The following is a 21,416-nucleotide window of genomic DNA, read 5'->3' as shown; positions in this document are numbered from 1 at the left end:
CCGACGGCCCCCGCGCGAGAGGTGCCCGCCGCGTGCGCCTGACGGAAAAGCGTCGCAGTCCCGCGGCTGTTGGCGAAGAACGCGGAACGCCGCCCCGGGAAGCTCTCTTCAGCAGCTGCGTCGCCATTGGTGTGTACGTGGCAGGCGGAGGGCGGGTGCCGTGGCGAGGCAGCGCGGGAGGGGTCCTTCAGGCGACCAGGTGGGCAGCTTGCTGAGGGCAACCTGCGTCCTGCTGGCGACATTGCTCCCGAGAGGGCGGAGTCGCGCGCGAACGGACGGCGGCCGGGAGGGGACCGCACTCGGCTGGCGCGAAGACGTCGCGGCGTCCCCGCAGAGACGGAGCTCCGCGGGGCTCCGGCGGTCGAGCGGGCTCGGGGAGAGCCCGTCCGCGAAGGCCCCGGCCAGTCCGAGCAGCCCCGCGGAAAAGCCCGGCGGCCCGGCGCGTCCCCGCCGCTACTCGGGGCGCAGCGGGTACCACGCTCGGGCTGAAGGGGCGCTCGCCCTCCGTGCGGGACCTGCCCGGCTGGCCCCCGACGGTCGTCCTGCAGGGGCGAGCGGGGCGCCTCGTGCGTGGGCGGTCGGGCGAGCCGGCGATTCTCCCGGGGCGCACTCTGCGTGCGCCCAGAGAGCTCTCGCCCCGCCCCGTCTCCGTGGCGACGGCTGGAGCCGCGCGCGGAGGACGCGGGCTGCCCTCGGGTTGCCGCCCCCCGCCCGGGCAGGGGAGGCTCAGCCGCGTTTGCTGCCCGGGCCGAAGGGAGCCCAGCCCGCCTCTCGCTGCTGCTGCTGCTGCTGCTGCTGCTGGCGGGGGCGGGGGCCGGGCCGGGCCGCGGGGCCGCCCGCCGCCGATGCGCCGAAAGGGTCGGCTGAAGGCGCGCGCTCGAGGCCCGCCGGCGCTTCTCTGCTCCCCCGCGACCCGCCCGGAAACAGGGCCGGCCCCGATGGAGAAAAAGGGCCGAGGCAGGTGAGGAAGGCCGGGCGGCGCTCGCGCTGCGCCGGTGGCGGGACGGGACGGGGAAGGGGCGAGGAGGGTCCGCTTGCGAGGGTAAACCCGCAGCGGCTGCAGTGCGAATGGAAAAATGCCTCGGCCGGTGGAGTGGCTCGGCGTGGCCTGGAGGTTGAAGTCCAGGCCTCTGGAAGTTGCTGCGGTTGAGGATCGCCGGGATCGATGCCGGGCGGCCTCTGTTCAGGCACCGCCTTAAGATGTAGCCATAGGGTGGTCCTCGCTTACCGACTGCTTGGTCAGCAACCGTTCAGAGTTACGAAGGTGCCGAAAAAGGAGACTTCTAACCGGTCCTCGAGCTTGCAGCCGTTGTAGCGTCCCCATGATCCCGTGATTGCCACTTGCGACCTCTGCAGCCGGCTTCCCTCAAGTGGTCAATGGAGAAGCCGGCAGGAAGTCACAAGTTGCGATCGCGTGATGTCGCGCTTAATGACCAGAATGGAACTGCTGTCGTAAGTTGGGTGGGGTCACGTGATACTTCACTTTACAACCATGTCGCTCAGCGACTGAGTCGCCAGTCCCAACTGTGGTTGGTATGTGAGGATTACCTGTAGGGATTTTATTAAAAGGAAATACTGAAGAGCTTCAGTAGCTTTACCTTTGGCTGCTACTCATGTTTGCTGATTGTTTGGTCTGCCAACCTCCTTTCCTTGAATAAGTTTTTGTAGAATTATATAGAATGTATTGTATTGCATCTATGTGACAAATGACTTTCTACCGACTGAAATGAGCCTTTGATTCCCTTCTTTCTCAATAATTAATTTGTTGCATCAGTCTCTGCTTCTGGACAGTCTTGAGGTTTTGTCACCATGTGCTGAAGATGAACAATTTAAGAAAGCTGAAAATGGTTTAAAAGATACAGTGGTACCTCGGGATACGAATGCCTCTACTAACGAACTTTTCGGGTTACGACCAGCTCCAGCCGCAAAAATTTACCTCGATGTGCGAACTCCGCCTCGGGGTACGGTCATTTTTCCACCCTGACACATGGTCCGCGGCCGTTTTCGCGCCACGCCACGCGGCGCCCGGCCGTTTTCGCGTGGCGCCGCGCTGCGCCCGGCCGTTTTCCTGCCGCGCCACGCCCGGCCTTTTTCCCGCTGTGCGGTGCGGCGCCCGGCTGTTCTCCCGCCCCTGACGCGTGGTCCGCGGACGCCAGAACGGATTAACGGTAATTACATTGAACCTTATGGGAAAATTTGCTTCGGGGTGCGACCAAATTCAGGCGGAGGGCGGAACGGATTAACCGTATTTACATTGAACCTTATGGGGAAATTTGCCTCGGGGTGTGACCAAATTCGGAGGGCAGAACAGATTAACCGGATTTACATTGAACCCTATGGGGAAATTTCCTTCGGGTTACGACCAACTCGGGATACGCCCAGAGTCACGGAACGGATTAAGTTTGTATCCCGAGGTACCACTGTATCTTCCTTTTAGCAGCCTAAACACAGAACCCCCCAACTTTCACATTTTAAAACAGAACAAAGTACTGGAAAAGAGCCTTCCTTAGTATCCTTACCTTTTTTAATTGTAATATTAATTCTTTAATTGTTGGTTGTTTTTTATATTATTGTTTTTTAAAGAAAGTTATTGTGCGCCACCCGGAGTCGCAGTTTGTGAGATGGGCAGCTGTATAAATGTGACAAATAAATAAACAAATTTTGGTGCCTCCAGTGGTTTGAGATTACAATTCTTGTGTTTTTTTGGGAAATAGTCTAACAGCTGAAGGGTTGTAGGTTGCAAAGAAGAGACAAGCATACTGCTAGCACTATCCTGAGTAGAGGGCCCTGGGACTTTGCAACAAGAGCATTTGGGTAAAGGGCCCACTTATTTCTGCTTTTAGCTCACAAGGGCAGTAGTTCCATGTTGATAGCAAAATGCCAGCCATTTGTGAGAGGCAGGGTCCATGGAGAGAACTACCAAAATATTCACAACTACAAAAAAACTACCTCTAAAAACAGTTGAGTGTGAACTGACCATGATAAGCTGCAGTGGGAAGAGAGGGTGGCCTAGATGTATTTGGAAAAGGATGTTGGCTGAAGGCACGGGAGTATGTTCCACATTGCAATGGTGTCTGTGTTATTTTAAAAGTTAATCATCCTGGCTTGAATATTAACTCTTTATCCATCAATCCAATCATTTGTGTGTACAGAATGAGTTTTCCCACTACACCTTTATCTTTTCAACCCTTTGTGCCTCCCTCAAAATCTCTTATAGTTCAGAAGATGTGGAATGTGGGGTACAGGATGGGCCTGGCAGAAGCGATATGCACCAAGAACTAGTTAAGAGGCAGCCCTTCTTTACAGCTTGAACTAATTTAACATGCATTAAAGCTTTTTGATAATTAAAAAATCTTTACAATTATTGGTCATTGACCAGGTGAAAAAAATGTTTTTGACTGCTCAGGTGCCCAATCCTAATTGATCTATAGCCTTAGAAATATTATCTAGGTTTACATATTTTACTAAGCTATAGCGTGGTTTGGTTTTGACTTGACTTGTTCAGGGAACCCACCCATTGCTTTCTATTTGCATTGGAGTACAAATGCACTTTTTAATATAAAGACATATAGAGCCATTACTTCTAAAAAGATAGATAGTATCTATCTTGGCAAATTCTCTATTGCATTAAATTATGTTTTGTGGAGCCTGAATTTCAGACAGGTTGGTTCAAGAAAGCCGGATTTGTCCGTAAGACCTTCCAACTACAGAAAGAGAAAAATTGATTGAGCCATGGTAGCAGAAAAGTTGCTGCCAAGAAATGGACGTGTGTCTGATGACGTGGATTATTTCTGACACTGTGTTATTTCTATGTCTATATAATGTAATATTAAATATATCTATTTGAGCAGGAATCTAAAGATAAAAAATGTGCTTTTTATTTTAAAGTTCAAAGTTTCAAAAGACACAGAAATTGCATAAAGGTTGCATGGGCAAGCAGCTGATACCTTCTCGCTCTAATGGAAATTCGGGGCAGAATGGAAGTTGTCGGATCTTCTATCGTGTGACTTACACCTGGAACCGAGGTGGGAGGTTGAAAGAACTTCGCATTAGGTAAGAACTAAATTTGTGTTATGTGTTTATGGTCTGTTAGAAATGGGGGGGGGGGTATGCAGGAATTAGATCTGGAAATGCAACTAGTTTTAAAATGTGTTTCCTGCTTTATCCACCTAGGCAGTGTCTTTAAATGATCTATGTTTCAAGCATGAATCCCAGTAGCTGGGATATAAAAGTTACATCCCAGGAACATGGGATCAGAGAAAGGGACCTTTTGGTATCTAATCCAACCTCCTGCTCATGAAAGCATCCCCAGCTGGTGCCACAAAGTGTGAGCAGACTTGAGTGCTTTTTTGTGTTTTGAGAGTTTCAGAAAAAGAAAAGTGCATTGTTGTAATCTGTATCATCCTTTATGTACGAGCTGCTGCCAAGCCAGATTATGGTTATGTAGGGAACTGATTTAATATACTGTGGCTGGGTTCACCTATTGCATTCAGCTGAAAGTGGTTTAACTGTAGTTAAATTATAAAACTATGTTATAGTTGAAGGCCAGCATAAGTTTAACCATGTTTTGTGTAATCAGGTGCAGATGAAATTAATCCTTTTCAGCTGTAAGTCAGGGTTACAGATCACAGTGAGTGACTTCACACAACATGCTAAGCAAATCAGTTAGTGCAATGTGTGAATCAGGTCACAGCATCAGTTATATTGTCCTGCATCTCGAGAAGGAAGAAGAGTTTCCAATAGAAGAGAATATATATAGCTCAGGGCTGAACTGTGGAGTCCTTGGGATTCTCTGAGCTTAGTTGTTTTCTTGCAGACGTTTCATTACCTGGCTAGGTAACACCTTCAGTACCGTTCTAGCACTGAAAATGTTACCTAGCCGGGTAACAAAACATCTGGAAGAAAACAACCAAGCTCAGAGAATCCCAAGGACTCCACAAAGAAGAGTTGTACAGTAAAGTAAGAATTTGCTCCATTTTGGCTGCAGTTAGTAACATTTTGCTGTTCATATTGAAAAGATGCTTAAAGCCTCAACTGTGGCCTGTGGCCAGCTGGGAGAGGGTTGGAGTCTCAGGGCCAATGATTCCTGGACGGGATCTTGTTCAGTTCCATCTATTCCTAGAACTGGCGCTTGTTTTAAGATGGCTGTTGGCCTCTGTGAATTTACAGATTTGTTTAGCATCCTTGGCCATCTGGATATGGAAGGCTAGACTCTGAATGTTTGTAATAGATAAAGTGCAAGCCATCTCACAGCCCCACCTCCCACCACCAGTTCAGCTCTTCCTTGTAGCTGCTATGACTGTGTTAGAGAAAATGGAAGCTCTTAAAAAATAGGCTTGATGGCAGTCCCGGTTTATTTAGGGAAGACTGTGGGTGAACGTTTGTAGAGAAGAAAGGCCTGCTCAGAAGCATTGCTGTCTTTGTTTCCTAGACACCTGGCAAGGAAGTTTCTGTATCTGTGGAAGAAGAAGACATTTGGAAGAGTTCTGCCATCCAAAGCTAGGTAGAGAAAGCTTTTGGCTCAAATAAGAAAAACACACAGCAGAACCAGCCCAGTAGGAGTGGTTTATCTGGTCCCAAAGGCCTTGGCTGAGGTTTCTTTTTCTTCTGATGGTAACGCGATGTTTGCTGTTGTGTGTTTAACATCCGCAGCATGTAACTTTAGGGAAAGCCTGGGTCCTGGAAGTCTTTCCAGCCGCTGAAAAGGAGCTCTGCTCTGGGTCATGTGACGGAGGAGGAAGTGGGAGGGGGCTTAGAACCAAGCAGCTGCCAACATCCCGAGCCGCTGCCCGCCTGCAGGGAGGGGGGCTTCCAGGACTTTTCCCCCTCCAGACCCCCAGCCCCACCCAGCCTACTTTCACACTCGGTCCTTCCTTTGCCAGCTTCTCGCCCAGTACTGAATTTGGTCCAGTTTTTGGAGAGCTTTCTGCTGAAGGAGAGACAGGCAGAGTCCTCCGTCCCTTTACCTGTCTTTTCTCCCAACATCCCTTCCAGTTGGAAAGAACAAGAAGAAGGAGCTTCATGCCTTTTCGTACTCAGGGTGCTTCTCTTTAGGCCCCCCCGAACAGGCCTAAAGAGAAGTCCTGGCCTCTGGTCCTGGCCTTGGGCTGCGACTCCCAGCTGGTGGCCTGTTTTCTTTTTATGTTGGCTGCTCTGTGTGGCCAGGGAGGTGCCCTTTCCCTCTCCAGAATGGGAGAGCCAGGCCAGTTGGTGGAAGGGAGCCCCAGCCATTGGTCCGAGCTCTGGCGCTGGGAAAGACAGAGAAAGAGAACCCTGCTCTTCTGCTCCCTCCCTCCAGCAGTGAGCCAGCCCTCGAGGCCACGCTTTCCTAGCTTTTCCTAGAAAAGACGTACTTTTCTATTTCTAGCACTTCTGCCCCTGTAGGTGGACACACGTTAGATATTCTGTTTGCCTTGGAGCCCAGGGTTGAAGATCTAGACGTGGAGGGCATTTCCGCCAGCTCTTTGCCACAGCCATATGGCTTTCTGGGCTGGCTGAGTTTGGCTGGCACCAGGGCTTGCATAGGGCTGATCGGAAGGTCCGCCCTGGCGTCTCATGGGTCCAGATGACTCCCAGGCAGGGATGTATTTCTTAGCAACCTGGTGGGCAGTTCTCTGGAATGCCCGGTTAGCTCCATACGTCCTTCATATGGTTGCCCCAGTGCACACGCTATTTAAATTGCCATTCAGGGTTTTTCACTGTCTTCTTTGTGTAGGTCCTATTTTGTTCAGAAGACACTGCAGAAAACCTTTGGAGAGTGGAAGGAGGAATGGTGGGTTCTTTGCAGAGAATGGAAGCTTATCATCAGAGCCGACTGCCATTACAGGTTTGTGCGAGAGACATTTTGATGCCCCGGCAGGACACGCTCTGTTATTTGGGCTGAGAATCCATTTGAACCTGTTAAAAATTGTGTTCATTTCCCAAGCTTACGTTTTCCTTCCCGCATCCTAACTAAAAAAAAATGGTTCCGTTTAGACATTGTATGAAACCATGACGTATGCTAACTATAGTTTAGATCCTAAACTGACTTGAGCCAGACAAACCAGCTTAGAGCTGTTTATTTGTGTTTATCTTCCATCTATTCAGCATTTGTCTTCTGGGTCTCTGGACATGAAGCCAAATATGAAATAATATTTTGAAATATTCAACTAAACCATAGTTAGTGAGTCCAGATCACAGGATTGGAAGTAGCTTGGCGTGCCTGGTCCTCTAGAAGTTTGGAATGCAGTTCCCCAAATCATTTGCCCTGAGATTGTGGAGTTGATGTGTAGACTCTCCAGTCAGCACCAGGATGCCTCCTCCAGTGTAGCTGCATGGGGGGGGGGGGGTTCAGGTATTGCACCAAGTCAGGGCTTATTGGTAAATCACAATTGATTCAGTTGAGACAACACGCTAAGCTGTAAATTATGGTTTACAAAATGCAGTGACTGAATTACACAGAGTACCAAGCCAAAATCAAAGAAATCATGTTGTGACTTTGTTTGGATCCAATCCCATAGTTTGCGAAACCACTTGAAATTATAGTTACTAATTTTAGTTTGCGACTTCCATGGGTTGTGAATTTCCTTAATTAAACGGGTTTGGAAGCCTGAACTTGGACAGTCCAAGCCATGATTTGTTTAATGGTTCGTGCAATATGTTTCAAATAAGCATATCACTTTGCGGCACAGTATGATGCATGAACCTGGACAGTGTTTTGTGTGGCCGGTTTTTGTTTTAATAAAAACAGTTCAGAAGAGAAGGAAACTATGTTTATACCAAGGTTGTCTTCCCTAATTAGGGATTCATTTAAAAGTTAAATAGGGCTTTCCATTGCAAGTCAAGAACTCAGAAAGGGGAGTTGGTACCTGCAGCTCTCCCTCAATTTCTTCTGATGGAGCTTCTGCTGACCGTGTTGCTGAATTTCAGTGGTCTGGTTGTCCAGAATGGGTGAAGTGGTTTCCTGCTCTTTGTTTTTTTTATAGTAATTTTATTAAAAGTTACAATTAAAAAGATAAAAACTAATACAAATGAAAAAAAAGGAATAAAAAGAAAAAAGAGAAAGTGCAGGAAAAAAATAGAAATAAAAATAAAAATAAGAAAAAGAAGAAAGTAAAGAAAAAGAAAAGAAATATATAAAGTATTTAAAATATATAAATATATAATATAAAATATAAAATATATAGCCATCCAGAGTAGCTTTGTGTGAGATGGACGGCTATATAAATGTGATATATAAATAAATAAAAATAAAGAAAGAAATGACTTCCCCCTTTATCACACACATAAAGAATTTTAGTAACTTATCATGTTCTCTTAAAATACAGCAAACAATTTCTTTTTCCCATATCCCATCTCTTATCTGTAAATAAATCCTTAAAGCCTTGTTGTTTCAGTCCTGATCAGCAAAAGTCCATTAGGGGTTACCAGAGATAACAACATATCTATTTTAACCTTGATCAAATAAACCAACTTTATATTCCTTCCTTTTACTTTTAACAATCTTGACCTTTAGTCCCTTCAAATAACATCCTAGAACTTGATTTCCTTTCATTTTTTCTTTGTCCTCACAAAATTCTGCAAAGCTTTAAGAAGCTCTTTTGTATAAATCCAGTATAGGAAGATTATCCAGGTCACTCTCTTGGTTTGTTATTTGTATATCCCTTTTAATTATTAAGACATCAGCTGGTTTCTTTTGTATATCCAGCGCGGCATCTTTTTCCATGTCATTCTTGTAGGCTGTCATTTTTAAATTCACTTTCAGATCAGTCTCAGCCTTGTCTGGTAAAACATGTTCCTCTTCCATGACATCTTTTAAACACAGTCTATCTATAGAGGCTTAAAGTTAAAAGTAATTTCTGGGTCCCTTGTCCCAAAATATTCTTCAATATGTCCACTGTTAAAATATTTTGCTCCATTCTGTATTAGTAAGTCAAATGTAAGCTTTTTTTCCTTTAATTGTAATCTTTAGTTCTTTCTGGTTCCCTCTAGTGTCCAACGTTCAAAGTCCCTTTTTTTTTTTTAAAAGAATTCAAAACAGTATTTTCCCATAGGAAAGATTCTTATAATTAATTCCAAAAACTTACTTCAAATTTATCTGGACCCTAGTCTGTTTGAACATTTCTAAAATCAAAATTTTAATCACCCTTTTGCTGTTTATTCCAGAAGAAAAAATTAAGTCCTTAAACTTGTATTTAAAACTTCTTTCGCTAAGGATTGAAGGAAATTCACCCTGTGTTTTCGGACTTGTTGATCCAAAGGTTCCTAATAGCTGAATGGCAGTGAACAAGCAATTTCCAAAAGGAATTAGAAAAGGAAGTATGCGAACCCAGGGTCCTTTTGAAGGCACCTACTGTGGGCTGAGCAAGATGGCTGTTCCCTTGTCTCCCAGAGCGCTACTCCTGCCAGAGATTGCTGTCTTGCAGTCTCCTCGCAAGGGACAACTGTCTGGAGCGCTTGTGGGCAATCTGAAGTCCTTTCCTTGTCTGGAGAGGAATTACGAAGAGTTGGTCTACTTGCCGGCTCTTCATTCCGCCATGGTCGTCAACCCTGTTTTTAGTGGGGTCGCCTTCAGTTCACCTTTCCTTCTGCAGAAGTCCTGGTTTCATGCTCTTTGGAGAGAGGAAGTGTACAAAACCTGTTGGGTAAACCCTAACATAGACCAAATTCATTAAAAAAAAAAAAAATCACTGTTCTCGCCCCCATCTGGAGAAATGGGAATTCAGTCCCTTCCACTTGGCATTGTCATCCTGATGTTTCCACTTCCAATAGCTAATTTTGGTGGCCCATGAAGTTTCTTTAAAAAAAGAGAGAAAGGAAAAGAAATACACTCAGCATTTTTATAAAACATTTGAGGTATCCAGACAGTTTCCTGTACACCAACCTGCTGCTGGATCTTGTTGAGGCTGCAGAGAAAAGTCCCGCCGGTACTAACTCCTAACACACACGCACACAAAAGTTATGTAAAATAATTTTTCTAGGCAAGAAGCATATGATATGAAAGCATTTCCACAAATCCCTCAGAGTGGATCGTGTCATCTAGATGGGCCTAGCTCAAGCTGATCCTGGTGGGTGACCAAGTGTTATGTTCTCAATTCATCAGGTATTTCCTCTACAACAAGATGTTTCAGGCTTGGAGGTCCCACCTGCTCCAGCAACGCGCCAAGAAGATCACCTACCGTATTGCAGCAGCCCACGGTGAGAATGTGGGAGGGCTGGGCTGGGCAAGGGGCATGAGGGTCAGTGCCCACGTCTTGGAAGGGGAGATGAGCTCCAGGCCATTCCCTTTCCATCTCTTGTGCCCCGCCCAGTTTCTTCTCTCACTGGACTCCTTTTTAAAAATTCTTCTAATAAAAAAGGGAAGCTAGCGTATTGCAAAGCCAAGCACGAACCTGGCCCTGTGTCTGCAGAAAGGCTTTTGGGGCCCCTGAGAGGCCGAGAGAGCTTCCTTCAGACAGTTTGCCATCTCCCCTGATGGGCTGCCCACCCACAGTGTGCACCCTATGTGGCTGTGCCTACTGTATCTTCCCCAAATTCTGGAAGTGCTTCTGGGCTGGAAGAGTTTTCTCCCCCTGTCCCTCCCCTGGGGATGGGGCAGATGGCATGGAAGGTGCGGGCCCTTTCCCTGGGCCGCTGAGTGCTCTCCCCTTTCCTGCAAGCATCTCTTCTGCTGCAGGGAAAGGCCTGGGCAGCTGTACCTTCCCCACTGCTGCTCTTTAGTTCATGCTGTGGCAGGTGCAGAGCTGGGATCCAACTTCCACTTTGTATCTTCCGCCACGATTAAGTTGCCCCCAAAGTTCAAAGAGTTCCCTCTGCCCTTTCAGGACCACAGTTCTAACACACTGTGGCAGAAACAGCGGATGCAAGGAACAGCAAAAATGGAAAAGACTAACAGGGAGGTTAGCAAGTTGTATTAAGGAGAATGTCAACGTCTTTCTTCCTCCAGAGCTCTTTGCAGCCACCCCTATGTAGGAGTAATAGTGTTTGTTTGTCACCGTTGGCATCTCTGCCTCTTCCCACCACTGCTTGATTGCTTTCTCCCCTATTCTGAGGTTCTTTTCATCAAACACCGCTTGTTGTTGCTTCAGAAGAGCCTCACAACCCGTGAATCTGTTGTGCACATCTGGGTTGGGTTTGACACTCATTCTTCCTTGTTGCTTCTGTTCTTACCCAAATGGGGCTCCATCGGCAGCGGCAGCCCTTGGTTATCGAGGAAAGGGCATCCCGGCTGTCCTGGTCCTAATCTGCTTCCTTTCCTGCTTGTTGCTCGCCGCCTTTAACGGTGCTTTCTCTCTTAGGGTGCTGGAGAGTCTGCTCTCTTTGGCATCATCAATTTCACCAGCTGGGCTTTATTCCTCTTAGGACCGTGCTCCCAAAGGATTGGAAAATGGCATTTTTGTCAAAAAAAGGACACACTTTTTTTTTTAATTAGGCTTGCCTTAAACAACTAAACTATGATGTTGTTTGTTTAGTCTTGGCTTGCGTGTTAGGTGAGCCTAGCTGTTGTGTTTGATTAGCAAACTGTGGTTAAACCATAGCTTAGCATGATGTGTGAACCCAGCCCTGTTCTTTGTTCCAATGACCTTGCCAACCGGGTCCTGCAGCAACTAAGCAGAGAATCCTTGGGACTTGGCAGCGTTGGCTGAGCTACGTTGAGCTGCGCAGGATGAAGCACCAGATGCACCGGGAGGCGCTGCAGTTCCAGCAGCAGAGCACCCTGCGGTGAGAGCCCGTGGGAGGCCTGGCGGGGCTTGGCCGCAGTCCCCCTCCAAACATCCCAGGCCTGAACACTCTTCTGGGGAACAGCCTCCCTTTGTCTCTGTAGCCTGAGGTGCAAAGCTCGGCTCCCTCTCTTCCTGTGCAGTCTGAGGTCATGGTGGGTCAGTGATATTGCAATGTTTTTATTGTGTTGTTGCCTAAACCGTGGCCCTACCAGTGACGGCTTAGGACAGGGCAGCAGATCTTCTGGGACCAGGCTGCAGCCCTCTGCAAGGGCACTTTTGAAGGGGAAGGCTACCAAGGAGCCCCAGTATTTCCCAGCACACTGGTGAAAAACCACTTTAGTGGATAAAAGTAATAGTTTATGTCTGGCCAGTGGATGAAGTGGGGGCTAATTGGGGGAGTTGGAAGAAATTGTGAATGTTTAGCCATGAGAAGATGGAGGGGGATGTAGTAGCACTTTGAAATGTTCGCAGAGAGACACGGAAGAATGTCAAGATCTGATCTCTCCCATTTGGGGGTTCAGGAGGCAGATTAATGGGGTTAATTTACAAGGAGAAGGCTGGCTGGGTTAGAGGAAGTGGGTGGGCTGCCTTTCCCTGGGTCTTTTGAAGAGGAGCCCAGAGAAGACTTCTTTTCGGCCACTTTAATATGAATTCCTTTGCTGAATGGGGGAGGTTCTAGGATTCCCCCTCCAAGCAAATCCCAGCTGCTGAGGAGCAAACTTGCTCGGGGAGAAAGGCTCAAGGTGAGGTGGGGGAGAGGGGTTTCATGGCCTAAACAGCCCCCTCCAGCCAGATCTGTGGGCTCTTGACATGGCCCCCTAACATTCTGGCACCCATGACGTTCCTAAAGCTGTTCTCCGGGATGAGAGCTACGGTCTGAAGCAGGTCTTTGCTCTTTTGTTTCAAACAGACTCTCGTGGAGATTGTGGCAGAAGCGACGGTGCCAGAGTCAGGTTTACCATGTGATGGATAACCAGGCCCTCCGGCAGTGGGCACGCAGCGTGCAACTTCGTGTGAGTCCAGAACCTTCATGTACTTTAGGCCCACGAGGGAAGGCTGAGCAACCACATCCTATTAACCCATGGCTTGTTTTAACCAGGGTTTGTGGAATGAGTGTAGTGGTCTGGTTCCCAAGCGATGCTCAGCCTTAGTTCTCCCTTCCCTGCCTGCTTCTGGCTTTTAGCCTCTCTGGTCATCCTTGTTGTCAGGCCTGGCTGCAGTGGAAGGCCCTCTACACCCAACTCCAGCGGGAGAAGGCGGCAGCTGGCTGGGCAGCGAGGGCCCTGCAGCGCTGGAAGATGCGGAAGGGCCTGGAGTCCTGGCTCCGTTATGTGAACCAGCGGAGAGAGAAGCGGCGCAACAGCCGTGAGTGCCCCTCTTGATCAGGGAGGCAGCCACAGGAGGACCCTCCTGCTCCGCGGAGGCGAAGGAGGCCTTTCTCCGGGGCAGCGAGTGCGGGAGGGTCCGAGGCGGAATGGCTGCAAGGCACGGCCTGGGTGAGCTGGGGGCACGTGACCCCAACAGAGGTGGCTCTCCAGGACAAGCACCGATGTCGATGAGATTGAGATTGAGGCAGAAAGGCCATGAATGGGATAGGAGAAGATTATTGCCTCCACACACTGACTCGAGGGCAGGGGGGACAGTTAGTTGAGCTTATTATGATTAAATAGCCATTCCAGGGCAGGGGATATTTTTGAACGTGTATAAATGCTGCTTTCACTCCCGGATTCACAGATGAACCGCTGGCGGGGATTTTCACATCCCTATCCTGATCAATATCAGAACGTCTGCCACTTGGAATGCCCAGCGCTTGCCTTTCCTCTGAGCAGCCGGCTGGAAATCCCGTCTTTCTCTCTTCCCAGGGCTGGCTTTGCAGCACCACCGCACCCAGCTGCTCCTGTGGCACTTCTCAGCCTGGCAGCTGGCACGGCAACACAAGAAGCGGTCGGAGCACCTTGCCCAGCTTGCAGCTGGCGTAGCTCTGCGAAGGGCTTTTGCGCACTGGGAGCTCTGTATCCACTCTTGTGCTATCCTGCTGCTGGGGGCTGCCGTGGGCGGGACCAGGGGCCATCCCTTTCTGGCCAGAAGTCCCCGCAGAGCCCCCCCCATGTGTTCGTGAGCTTCTGTTTGAAAAAGGAGGTCTGTATTGTTTGTTTACAGAAGTTCTACACCAGTTTTTTGTTACTAAAAACAACTCTCAAGTTGCATAGAAAAAAGGAGAATCATTGGTGTTATTTATGTTAAGTAAGAACGTACGTGAAAGAAAGTTGTATGCAAAGGCAAACATGAAGCCCGTATGGCTTGGCTCCAGGGAGTCTTCATGGAATCTGCCTGACTGGTACACGTGTGCGGGGGGCTGTGGAGGCTCCTGTCCCTTTGAGAACCCTTTCCCCAAGGAATACCTGCCACCTTCCCTGTTAGCCTATCCAGGGTAGTTGAGAGGGCCCTGGGTGTGCTGCTGAGATGGAGTGGGTGGCCGCCTGAGATAAAGCACGTGCTCTTAATGGATTTTGCTTTTATTTTTGGTGTAAACTGGCTGGAGTCCCTTTGCAATAAATAGATATGTTAGAAGTTACAAAGGTAAATAGAGGTGACAGACAGGGCCACTGCCTATTAACCCAGACAGTAAAACTGACTGAGGCGTACATTTGGATTATGTTAAAACAGTGCTTCAGCCATGCAAATTCATCTTGCGAAGTTTTGGATTACTCCCTCTGAGGGATAAACAGCTGCAGGTTAGTCCCGTCCAGCTGAGAACCGTTGCATTTCTTAACCCATCCGTTAGACGTGGCATCGTGTGCCGAAGCAGCGGGGCGTTATGGGCTGGCTGAAAGCCACTATAACCGCAGCCTGCTGGTAAGAGCTTTGTGGTTCCCCAGTGGAAAAGACTGGACGCCTCAGGGCGGCTTCTGAGCAGGGAGAGCCGCTTCTCGTGCTCCTTCCCCCGCACTTGCGCAAGCAGCAGGAGGACGGGGCTGGAAGGGCACGCGTTCTGCTCCACACGCTGTTATTCCGCGGCTACTGATCTTGGGCACTTCAAGGGCAAGCGAATAGGGAGGATTTCCCTGGCCCTGTGCCCAGGCCACACACACACACGCGCCGGCTTGCCCGCTTCGTTTTGCTTCCCCAACTCTGTTTTCACAGATGATGAAAAGGATGGGCTGTTCTGGAGGCTCCTGGTAGGCACACCTTCCCTGCATCTGGGACTGAGGCCAGCTGTTCTTTCCCTTCTCACAGAGTTGTGGGTTTCGCGCCTTGCGGAGGAACGTCAGGGAAGCTTCCCTCAAGCAAGTGAGAAGGAATTTGGCTTGTCAGCAGCACCGAGTCACGGTGAGGCCGCCCTTGTTTCCACTGCTGCCTCTGCGCTCACCTCAGCCGTCAACCTGAAAAGTGTAGTTTCGTGTGGCCGAATTGTTTCCATGATTCAGGAAACGGCGGGGGGGGGGCAAATTGCAGGCCGCAACTTAGGTGTTGTGTTGACACTGTTATTAGAGATTATCCTTTGCATCTCCACAATGAAAAACCTGGGTACTGCCAGCTTGTTTGCTTAGTTATGACAAAGGAAACGATGGATAGTTTTGTCTCTGGGCTCAAAGGTAGCTAAAGAGGGAGGGTGTGCAGGAAAAATAAAAAGGACATCAAGAAGGATTAGGCTGCTTTTTATGAGAACATATAAGGCTGTGAAAACTGGACAGTGACAAAGAGAAAGCAGGCAAGACATGTTTGAATTATGGATTTGGATATACTTATTAAGAGCACCATGGACTCCCAGAAGAAGCAGTTAACAGTCCTGGGCCAAATATAGATGGGTTGCTCCTCTGAAAGCAGCGATCAACAAGCTCGAACACACGTCTTGGTATGTGATCTAAGCAGATAACGGTCTAGGGAAAAGATGATCCTTGCCAGCATGGAGGGAAGCAGGAAAAGGGAAGAGGGTAGACAAGGAGGATGGACAGACGGGATCAGAGAGTTCTTAGAAGAGCTACAATTAATTACTAGAGAAGATCAGGATGGTGGAGCCCAGCTTGATAGCACCTAACTAATGGCCCTTTCCAAGAATCGGGGTAGCTGACTGATCAGAACGGGCCCCGGAGGGGATGAGGGAAAAGAAGATGTTTCTGATATGGAAGGTAGTTCTGGGCGACAGATGAATGCAGTACGCTCTTCCGTTGGACCCAAATTCTGCTGCAAGCAGCAGCTTCTGTCGTTTGGGATGAGAAAGGAGGTCCCTTTGTTCCCACCGCGCAGTCCCCCTCTCTACCTCTGTCTTGCAAATCAAGTTACAGTTCGTTCCCTGCTGCTTCGGTCTCTGTTCCAGCTCACGTGCAGGTTCTGGGCTTGCTGGAAGTCTCGCCTGGAGCGGAAGGAGGAAGAGCAGCACCACTCCTTGGCTCTGGCAGCCGTTTCTCACCACAGGTGCTCGCAGAGGGGCGGGTGACTTTCTGTAGGGTTCTGCAGTGGGGTGGCGTGGGCCTTGCTTACGTACATGCTGACGTTGTGCCTTGCAGCTCACAGCGAGATACGCTGAGTTTTTTGTGAAAACCCTGCCCGGCATCAGAGAAGGGAAGGCAACAGGTGCCTCTCAGCGCTTCCTGGGCCAGGGCTGGGGCATGGATGGACAGGGTCAGAGAGATTCACCTGCGTGAAGCCTGGTGTGGCAGGCTCGCCCTTGGTGGCGCTGACCTGCACCCATCTTTTCTCCGCAGCGATGCTGTCGACGTTCTTTCATACTCATGCAGCAGGGCAGTAGAGTAAGCAGCAGGGGATTTGTCATAAATTGGCTAGAGTAGTTGCTAGTTCCTCCTGTAAACCAGCCTGTTGAAAATAGTAGATATGGGTGTGGAAGGATTTGGGTGCAAGCTCCAGCCAACCCTGGACTGAACCTGTGCTTGCAGGCACCCCTTTTTGTCCACAGCTCCAACTGGTGGAGCTTGTGGTACTAGCAAAAGACAAAGTTACCTGTGTAAGCCCAAAGGAGCCGCACTGGCCCAGCTTCATCCTTGCAAGTTGTAGTCTTCATCCAGTAGCCCCAGTGCCACATCCTCTGCTTTCCTGTGCCGTTTGTTTTGACCCAGGGAGGGTCGTCCCTGGTCCTGAGCATCCAGAACTGGCTGCTGAGTGCCAGCTGGCTCTTGGCTGAAGGGCCTGCTCTGCATTTCAGCCTGGGGCTGCTGCGGAAGTGTCTGTGGACCTGGAGACAGCGAGCCTGCGGGGAAAGATGCAGGAAGGTGAGCCAACAGAAACAGAAGCCTCTGCGTGCCAGCCTCCACGTGGGACCCGAGTGACCCCCTGAGATTTGTTAATTTCCCATCAGAGAGGCATCTGAGTGCTTCCTTCTGAGTCTTACCTTTATTTTGTCCTGAGCACTTTAGCCCCACCCTTCACTCTCAGAAGCTGACAGAAGAGGGTTTGTAGAGTATTAAAAGCCAGACGGTCCCTATCCTCAGACTCACCGAAAGATTGCGGGGGAACTGGAAGCAAGGCTGCCTGGCCCCAGTTCTTCATGTTTTCTGGTTGCCCTGAGGACCTGCCACGATGGCCTTGGATGTCTGCACGATGCCAGGGCACTCTGCTTCAGCCTCTGCGCTGCCCCTTCAAGCAGCAAAGTGTGGGGAAGCCGAAGCTGGGAGATCCATCAGCACAGGGTCTTGTGTGCCCTGCACTTGGGAGGTGGGGCTTCAGAAAGGAGGGTGAGCTGGTGAGCTGGCCTCACTGAGTCCACGCAGGGTGTGGAGGGACAAGCCAACCCCCAACTTTGATTCAGAAGGTGCTGAGCAGTAGGTCATGGGCTCCTAACATGGGCAGCTGTTTCAGAGCAAGGAACTGCAAAAAGCCTTAAATGGAGCACAGTTTAAGCACTGAAAAAAATGTTCTGGGTAGGTGTTTCCCACTTGAATTACACGCACAGACACCCATTTTTAGGTAGCTGATGATTCCTGGGAGGAGACTGTCATGGATGCTGAAAAAATCCCATTAAGAGTCCCCTTTTTTCTTCAGTTCCAGTATGCCCAAGCCAGCCAGCATCACAAGACTGTGGTCTTGTCTGCCACCTTTCTGGCCTGGAAGCTGTTCCGAGATCATCAGCGCTGGTGGAGCGGAATGAAGGGGGTGGCTGCGTGCTATCACAGGTGGGCTGGCTGGCTGTAGCCGTTTGGTTCTGAGCAAAGGGGAAAACGCATGCTTTCTTGGAAGGAGACGCCTGGCGGGGATCTTGGCATCACCTTCTCTTGAGAGGTTCCAGGAGCAAAGTTAGGAAAGGTTTGTAGCTTAGTCATGAATGATGGGGATGTTGAATCAGAGAGGCTGTTGAGAGGATCCACCATCAAATCATAGTATCACCAGAGCTAGAAAGGGGTCCTTAGTTTAAGTCCCTGCTTGATGCAGGATCTGCTATGGCATCGGAGACAGATCTGAACACCTTTCAGGGAAGGGAACAGGCCACCTCATGAGGCAACCCATTCCTCTGTTACGGCTTTTACCATCATATCCAGCCTGAGTCTGCTTGCCTGTAGCTCCAGCCGCTTGGTTCTGGTCTTGCATCTCTGAAGAGGCTCTCGTGCCTCTCCCAGCCTTCTCTTCTGCACGCTAAACTTACCCACTTCCTTCATCTAGTCTAGTGTTTCTCAACCTTGGTAACTTTAAGATGTGTGGACTTCAACTCCCAGAGTTCCCCAGCCAGCACTTCTGGGAGTTGAAGTCCACACATCTTAAAGTTGCTAAGGTTGAGAAACACTGATCCAGTCTTTGCCAGATTTGGTTTCCAGAGCCTTCACCGCATTGATAGCCGTCCTCTGAACGCACTCCAGTTTGTCAACGTCCCGTTTAGACTGGGGGGCCAGAATTGGACACAGAAGTCCAAGTGGGGCCTGGGCAAGTCGGAGTGGAGTGGGACAACTGCTTCCCGTGCTCTGGACTCTGTGCGTGTTCACACACACCCAAATACCATTTTCCTCATTAGCCCCTGTGTGGGACTATTGCAATTTACTAAAACTTCCAGATCCTTTCTGCCTGTATAACTGCCATGCCAGGTGTCTCCCATCCTAGACTTGTGCCTCACATTTTTTCTCCCCAGTTGCAGGACTTTATGTTTCTCCCTGTTAAAGTTTATCTTCAATCCACTGTTCAAGGCTGTCTCAGTCATTTTGAAACTTCTAAAGTATTTAGCAGAGCCAGTTTGGTCTAGTGGTGAAGGCACCAGGCTGGAAGCCGGGGACTGAGTTCTAGTCCTGCTTTAGGCACGAAGCCAGCTGGATGACCCTGGGCCAGTCCCTCTCCCTCAGCCCTAGGAAGGAGGCAATGGCAAACCACTTTCTAAAAAAAACTTTGCCAAGAAAACTGCAGGGACTTGTTTAGGCAGTTGCCAGGAGTCAAAAAGTGACTCGGAGGTGCACACACCCACAAAAAACAGCGTTGTTAGTCTCTAACAACTCCCTTGTTAGCCTCTTGGGAGCATATCCCCTGGCTGCTGTGCTGTGTTTTGGCCCGCAAGGGAAGTGAGGACTGGGCTCTGAGATACTGTTGCTGGAGTTCTGTCGGGCAGGTTGCTGTTCAGAGAAGACTGTCCTGCTCTGGATTCCCTCATCCTGCTGTTTTGCCTCTTGTACGGTCAGCCCTGCGGTACTCCAGGCTTTGCAAATGTGGGGTGTGACAACCCAGAGAGGCCAGGATGCTCTGCAGGGGAGGCTCACGCTGTGCTCTTTCACAGGGAGATGTGGACCAGGCGATTCTTTGAGAGGTGGCTGTTGAGACAGCGTGAGCAGCACGAGGGACGAGCGGCAGGGAAGATGGTAAACGTAGCCTTCTGCGGGAGCCCGTGATCTCTGCACAGCTCTCCTGCTGGAGTCAGAGGAGCATCTCTGCGCTCATTGTTGGCTGCCTAGTCTCTGGGTTCTGGGAATGGAAAGCAGGGCCTGGATCTCAAAGGGAGGCTTAGCCTGGTGGGGGGATGTGGAGCAACCTTCATGGTCCTGAGCTTTGTCTCAGTTCTGCTTCATGGTCCTGAACCAGAGGCTTTTCTTTCTCGCTTGGGTGCCACACCACCCGCCCCCCCCCCACTGCTTCCAGCTTTTGGCCACCTAAGGCCAAGAAGCTGCTGAAGAAACCGCTCCTGGGGCAGCCCGGCCGCAGGTGCCGACCACCACCCTCTCTCTTTGCAGGCAACGTTGCATGCTGAACGGCGGCTTTTGTCCCAGTTCTGGGGCCGGTGGCACGGGGCAACCGTGGCCTGGCTGGAAGAGCGAGAGCATACCTCCTTGGCCAGGGTACATCACAGGCATTGGGTCCTTCAGGCCGCTTTCCACCTCTGGAGGGAGAATGTCTGGGAAATTAAAAGAGGGTAAGACACAAACAGGAGAGTCCCAACAGCAGGCCAGCTCCCCTGGTGCTGCGGGCTGATTTTCTTTGTCTCTCAGTGGCCCTGATCTGATAGCTGTGCCCTGAGATGGCCTTGCTAGGGGCCTCGCTTCTCCCTGGCACCTCATTTTTAGTTTCTGGGAAAGTTTGCAGGGCCCTTTTGGAGCCCACAGACATTCTTGGGAATAGATGGACTTGACTTTGAAAGCAAGGAAATGGTGTGTGCAAAGGAGCCAGGATGGCAGACTCCCCTGTCTTGAGCTCCTCACCCCAGAAGTGATTTGGGTTCCACTGTTGCTCAAGACTTGGTGAAGGGAGCTCCCGGCCAGTGTCCCTCAGGCTGGCCTCCTCCTGGAGCCCCCTGATGTTTGGCTCATTGTAGCCAAACAGGACAGATCTGACGTGGTCACTGCTTGAGTGGGATAGTGATTCTCTTTAATGTAGGTGTTGCTGCTCTTTATTGGTAGCATAATGAAAGTGGGCCAAGAATAGGGATGGTGGCAACACTGCTGTTGGTCTAGGTGAGATTAAATCATCACGCTCCACTTTGCTGTGTTCTAGGGATAGGGATGAACAGCCTATGAGAGGCCCCAATCCCCTCTTTATGGTCTCAAGGCTTCCACCAGAGCGTCATGGAAAACTGGGAGCAAAGTACTAAATTTCCATGGATGAATCATTCACTGAGTGGAGCTTAGCTTTTGCTGGGCTTAAGAAGCCTCTTCCCCAGGCTGAAATTTGGGTTCCTTCACTGATGACGTGCCTGTATCTCTGGCCAAGGGCCTGCTGGCATCCGAGCTCAGGTACCCCTGTGCTTCTTTCAGGCGGGTGAAGGAGGCAGAAGCATGGCAGTTCCATTTTGAGAAGCTCCTGCAGCGTTCGTGGAGGAAATGGCGGCAGGTGAGAGAAGCTGTGGATGCAAATCCCATTGATCCTCTCCCATGGAAACCAACATTCATGAGGGGCACCAAGGGAGTGGTTTGGTTGGGCAAAATTAAGCAAAAAGTAGCTGAGCGCTGAAATCAGGAGCTTTTTCCTGGTGTTACATATTCTACCAACATTGCTGAAATTTCTCAGGATGCTTTATTCCAGCCACAAAGGCTGTACGCTGGCTTCCTTTGTGTTTTTTTTTCCCGAGATGAAAGCTGCGACTCTACGATGTGCGTGTGAAATACCTTAGGACATCACAGCAGGCATTTGGTAGATGCAGGGAGGTTTGCCAAAGTTGTCCGGAGAAGGAAGTTGCATGAGAACAAGTGTTCTTTTTCATGACCCCAAATTCTTTTATGAGGAATGTTTATTGCCTGTTTCTTTTTGAAAAGGAGATAAAAGGAATACTGAAGCAATGTGTGTTTTAATAATTCT

At 49.7% G+C, this 21,416-nt stretch overlaps 1 protein-coding gene across 6 annotated transcripts in view; it reads left to right on the top strand.

The window, feature by feature from the left end:
* Positions 1–21,416, top strand: part of SFI1 (SFI1 centrin binding protein) — a 41,377-nt gene that overhangs the window by 621 nt on the left and 19,340 nt on the right. For 5 of the 6 annotated variants that reach the window (XR_015796670.1, XM_088143788.1, XM_088143789.1 and 2 more), the window contains exons 2-17: positions 3,889–4,053; positions 5,432–5,503; positions 6,716–6,826; positions 10,082–10,176; positions 11,583–11,700; positions 12,613–12,715; positions 12,911–13,067; positions 13,565–13,714; positions 14,488–14,558; positions 14,940–15,032; positions 16,021–16,118; positions 16,864–16,930; positions 17,700–17,830; positions 19,408–19,489; positions 19,859–20,037; positions 20,876–20,951. Coding sequence is in view for 5 of the 6 variants with exons in the window: in XM_088143788.1 (XP_087999914.1) it covers positions 3,889–4,053; positions 5,432–5,503; positions 6,716–6,826; positions 10,082–10,176; positions 11,583–11,700; positions 12,613–12,715; positions 12,911–13,067; positions 13,565–13,714; positions 14,488–14,558; positions 14,940–15,032; positions 16,021–16,118; positions 16,864–16,930; positions 17,700–17,830; positions 19,408–19,489; positions 19,859–20,037; positions 20,876–20,951 (1,768 nt within the window). In the remaining variant the exon portion in view is untranslated. Of the gene's footprint in view, positions 1–188; positions 962–3,888; positions 4,054–5,431; positions 5,504–6,715; positions 6,827–10,081; positions 10,177–11,582; positions 11,701–12,612; positions 12,716–12,910; positions 13,068–13,564; positions 13,715–14,487; positions 14,559–14,939; positions 15,033–16,020; positions 16,119–16,863; positions 16,931–17,699; positions 17,831–19,407; positions 19,490–19,858; positions 20,038–20,875; positions 20,952–21,416 lie in introns of those variants that run through there. The other variant, XM_088143790.1, reaches the window with a different exon arrangement.

The sequence above is a fragment of the Python bivittatus genome, unplaced genomic scaffold (genome assembly GCF_059951505.1).
Source record: "Python bivittatus isolate LINGU-HERP-01145 unplaced genomic scaffold, Pbiv_v1 ctg000390_np1212, whole genome shotgun sequence".
NCBI lineage: Eukaryota > Metazoa > Chordata > Lepidosauria > Squamata > Pythonidae > Python > Python bivittatus.
Note: the sequence above shows the minus strand (reverse complement) of the source record. Positions and strands in the feature narration are given on the sequence as shown.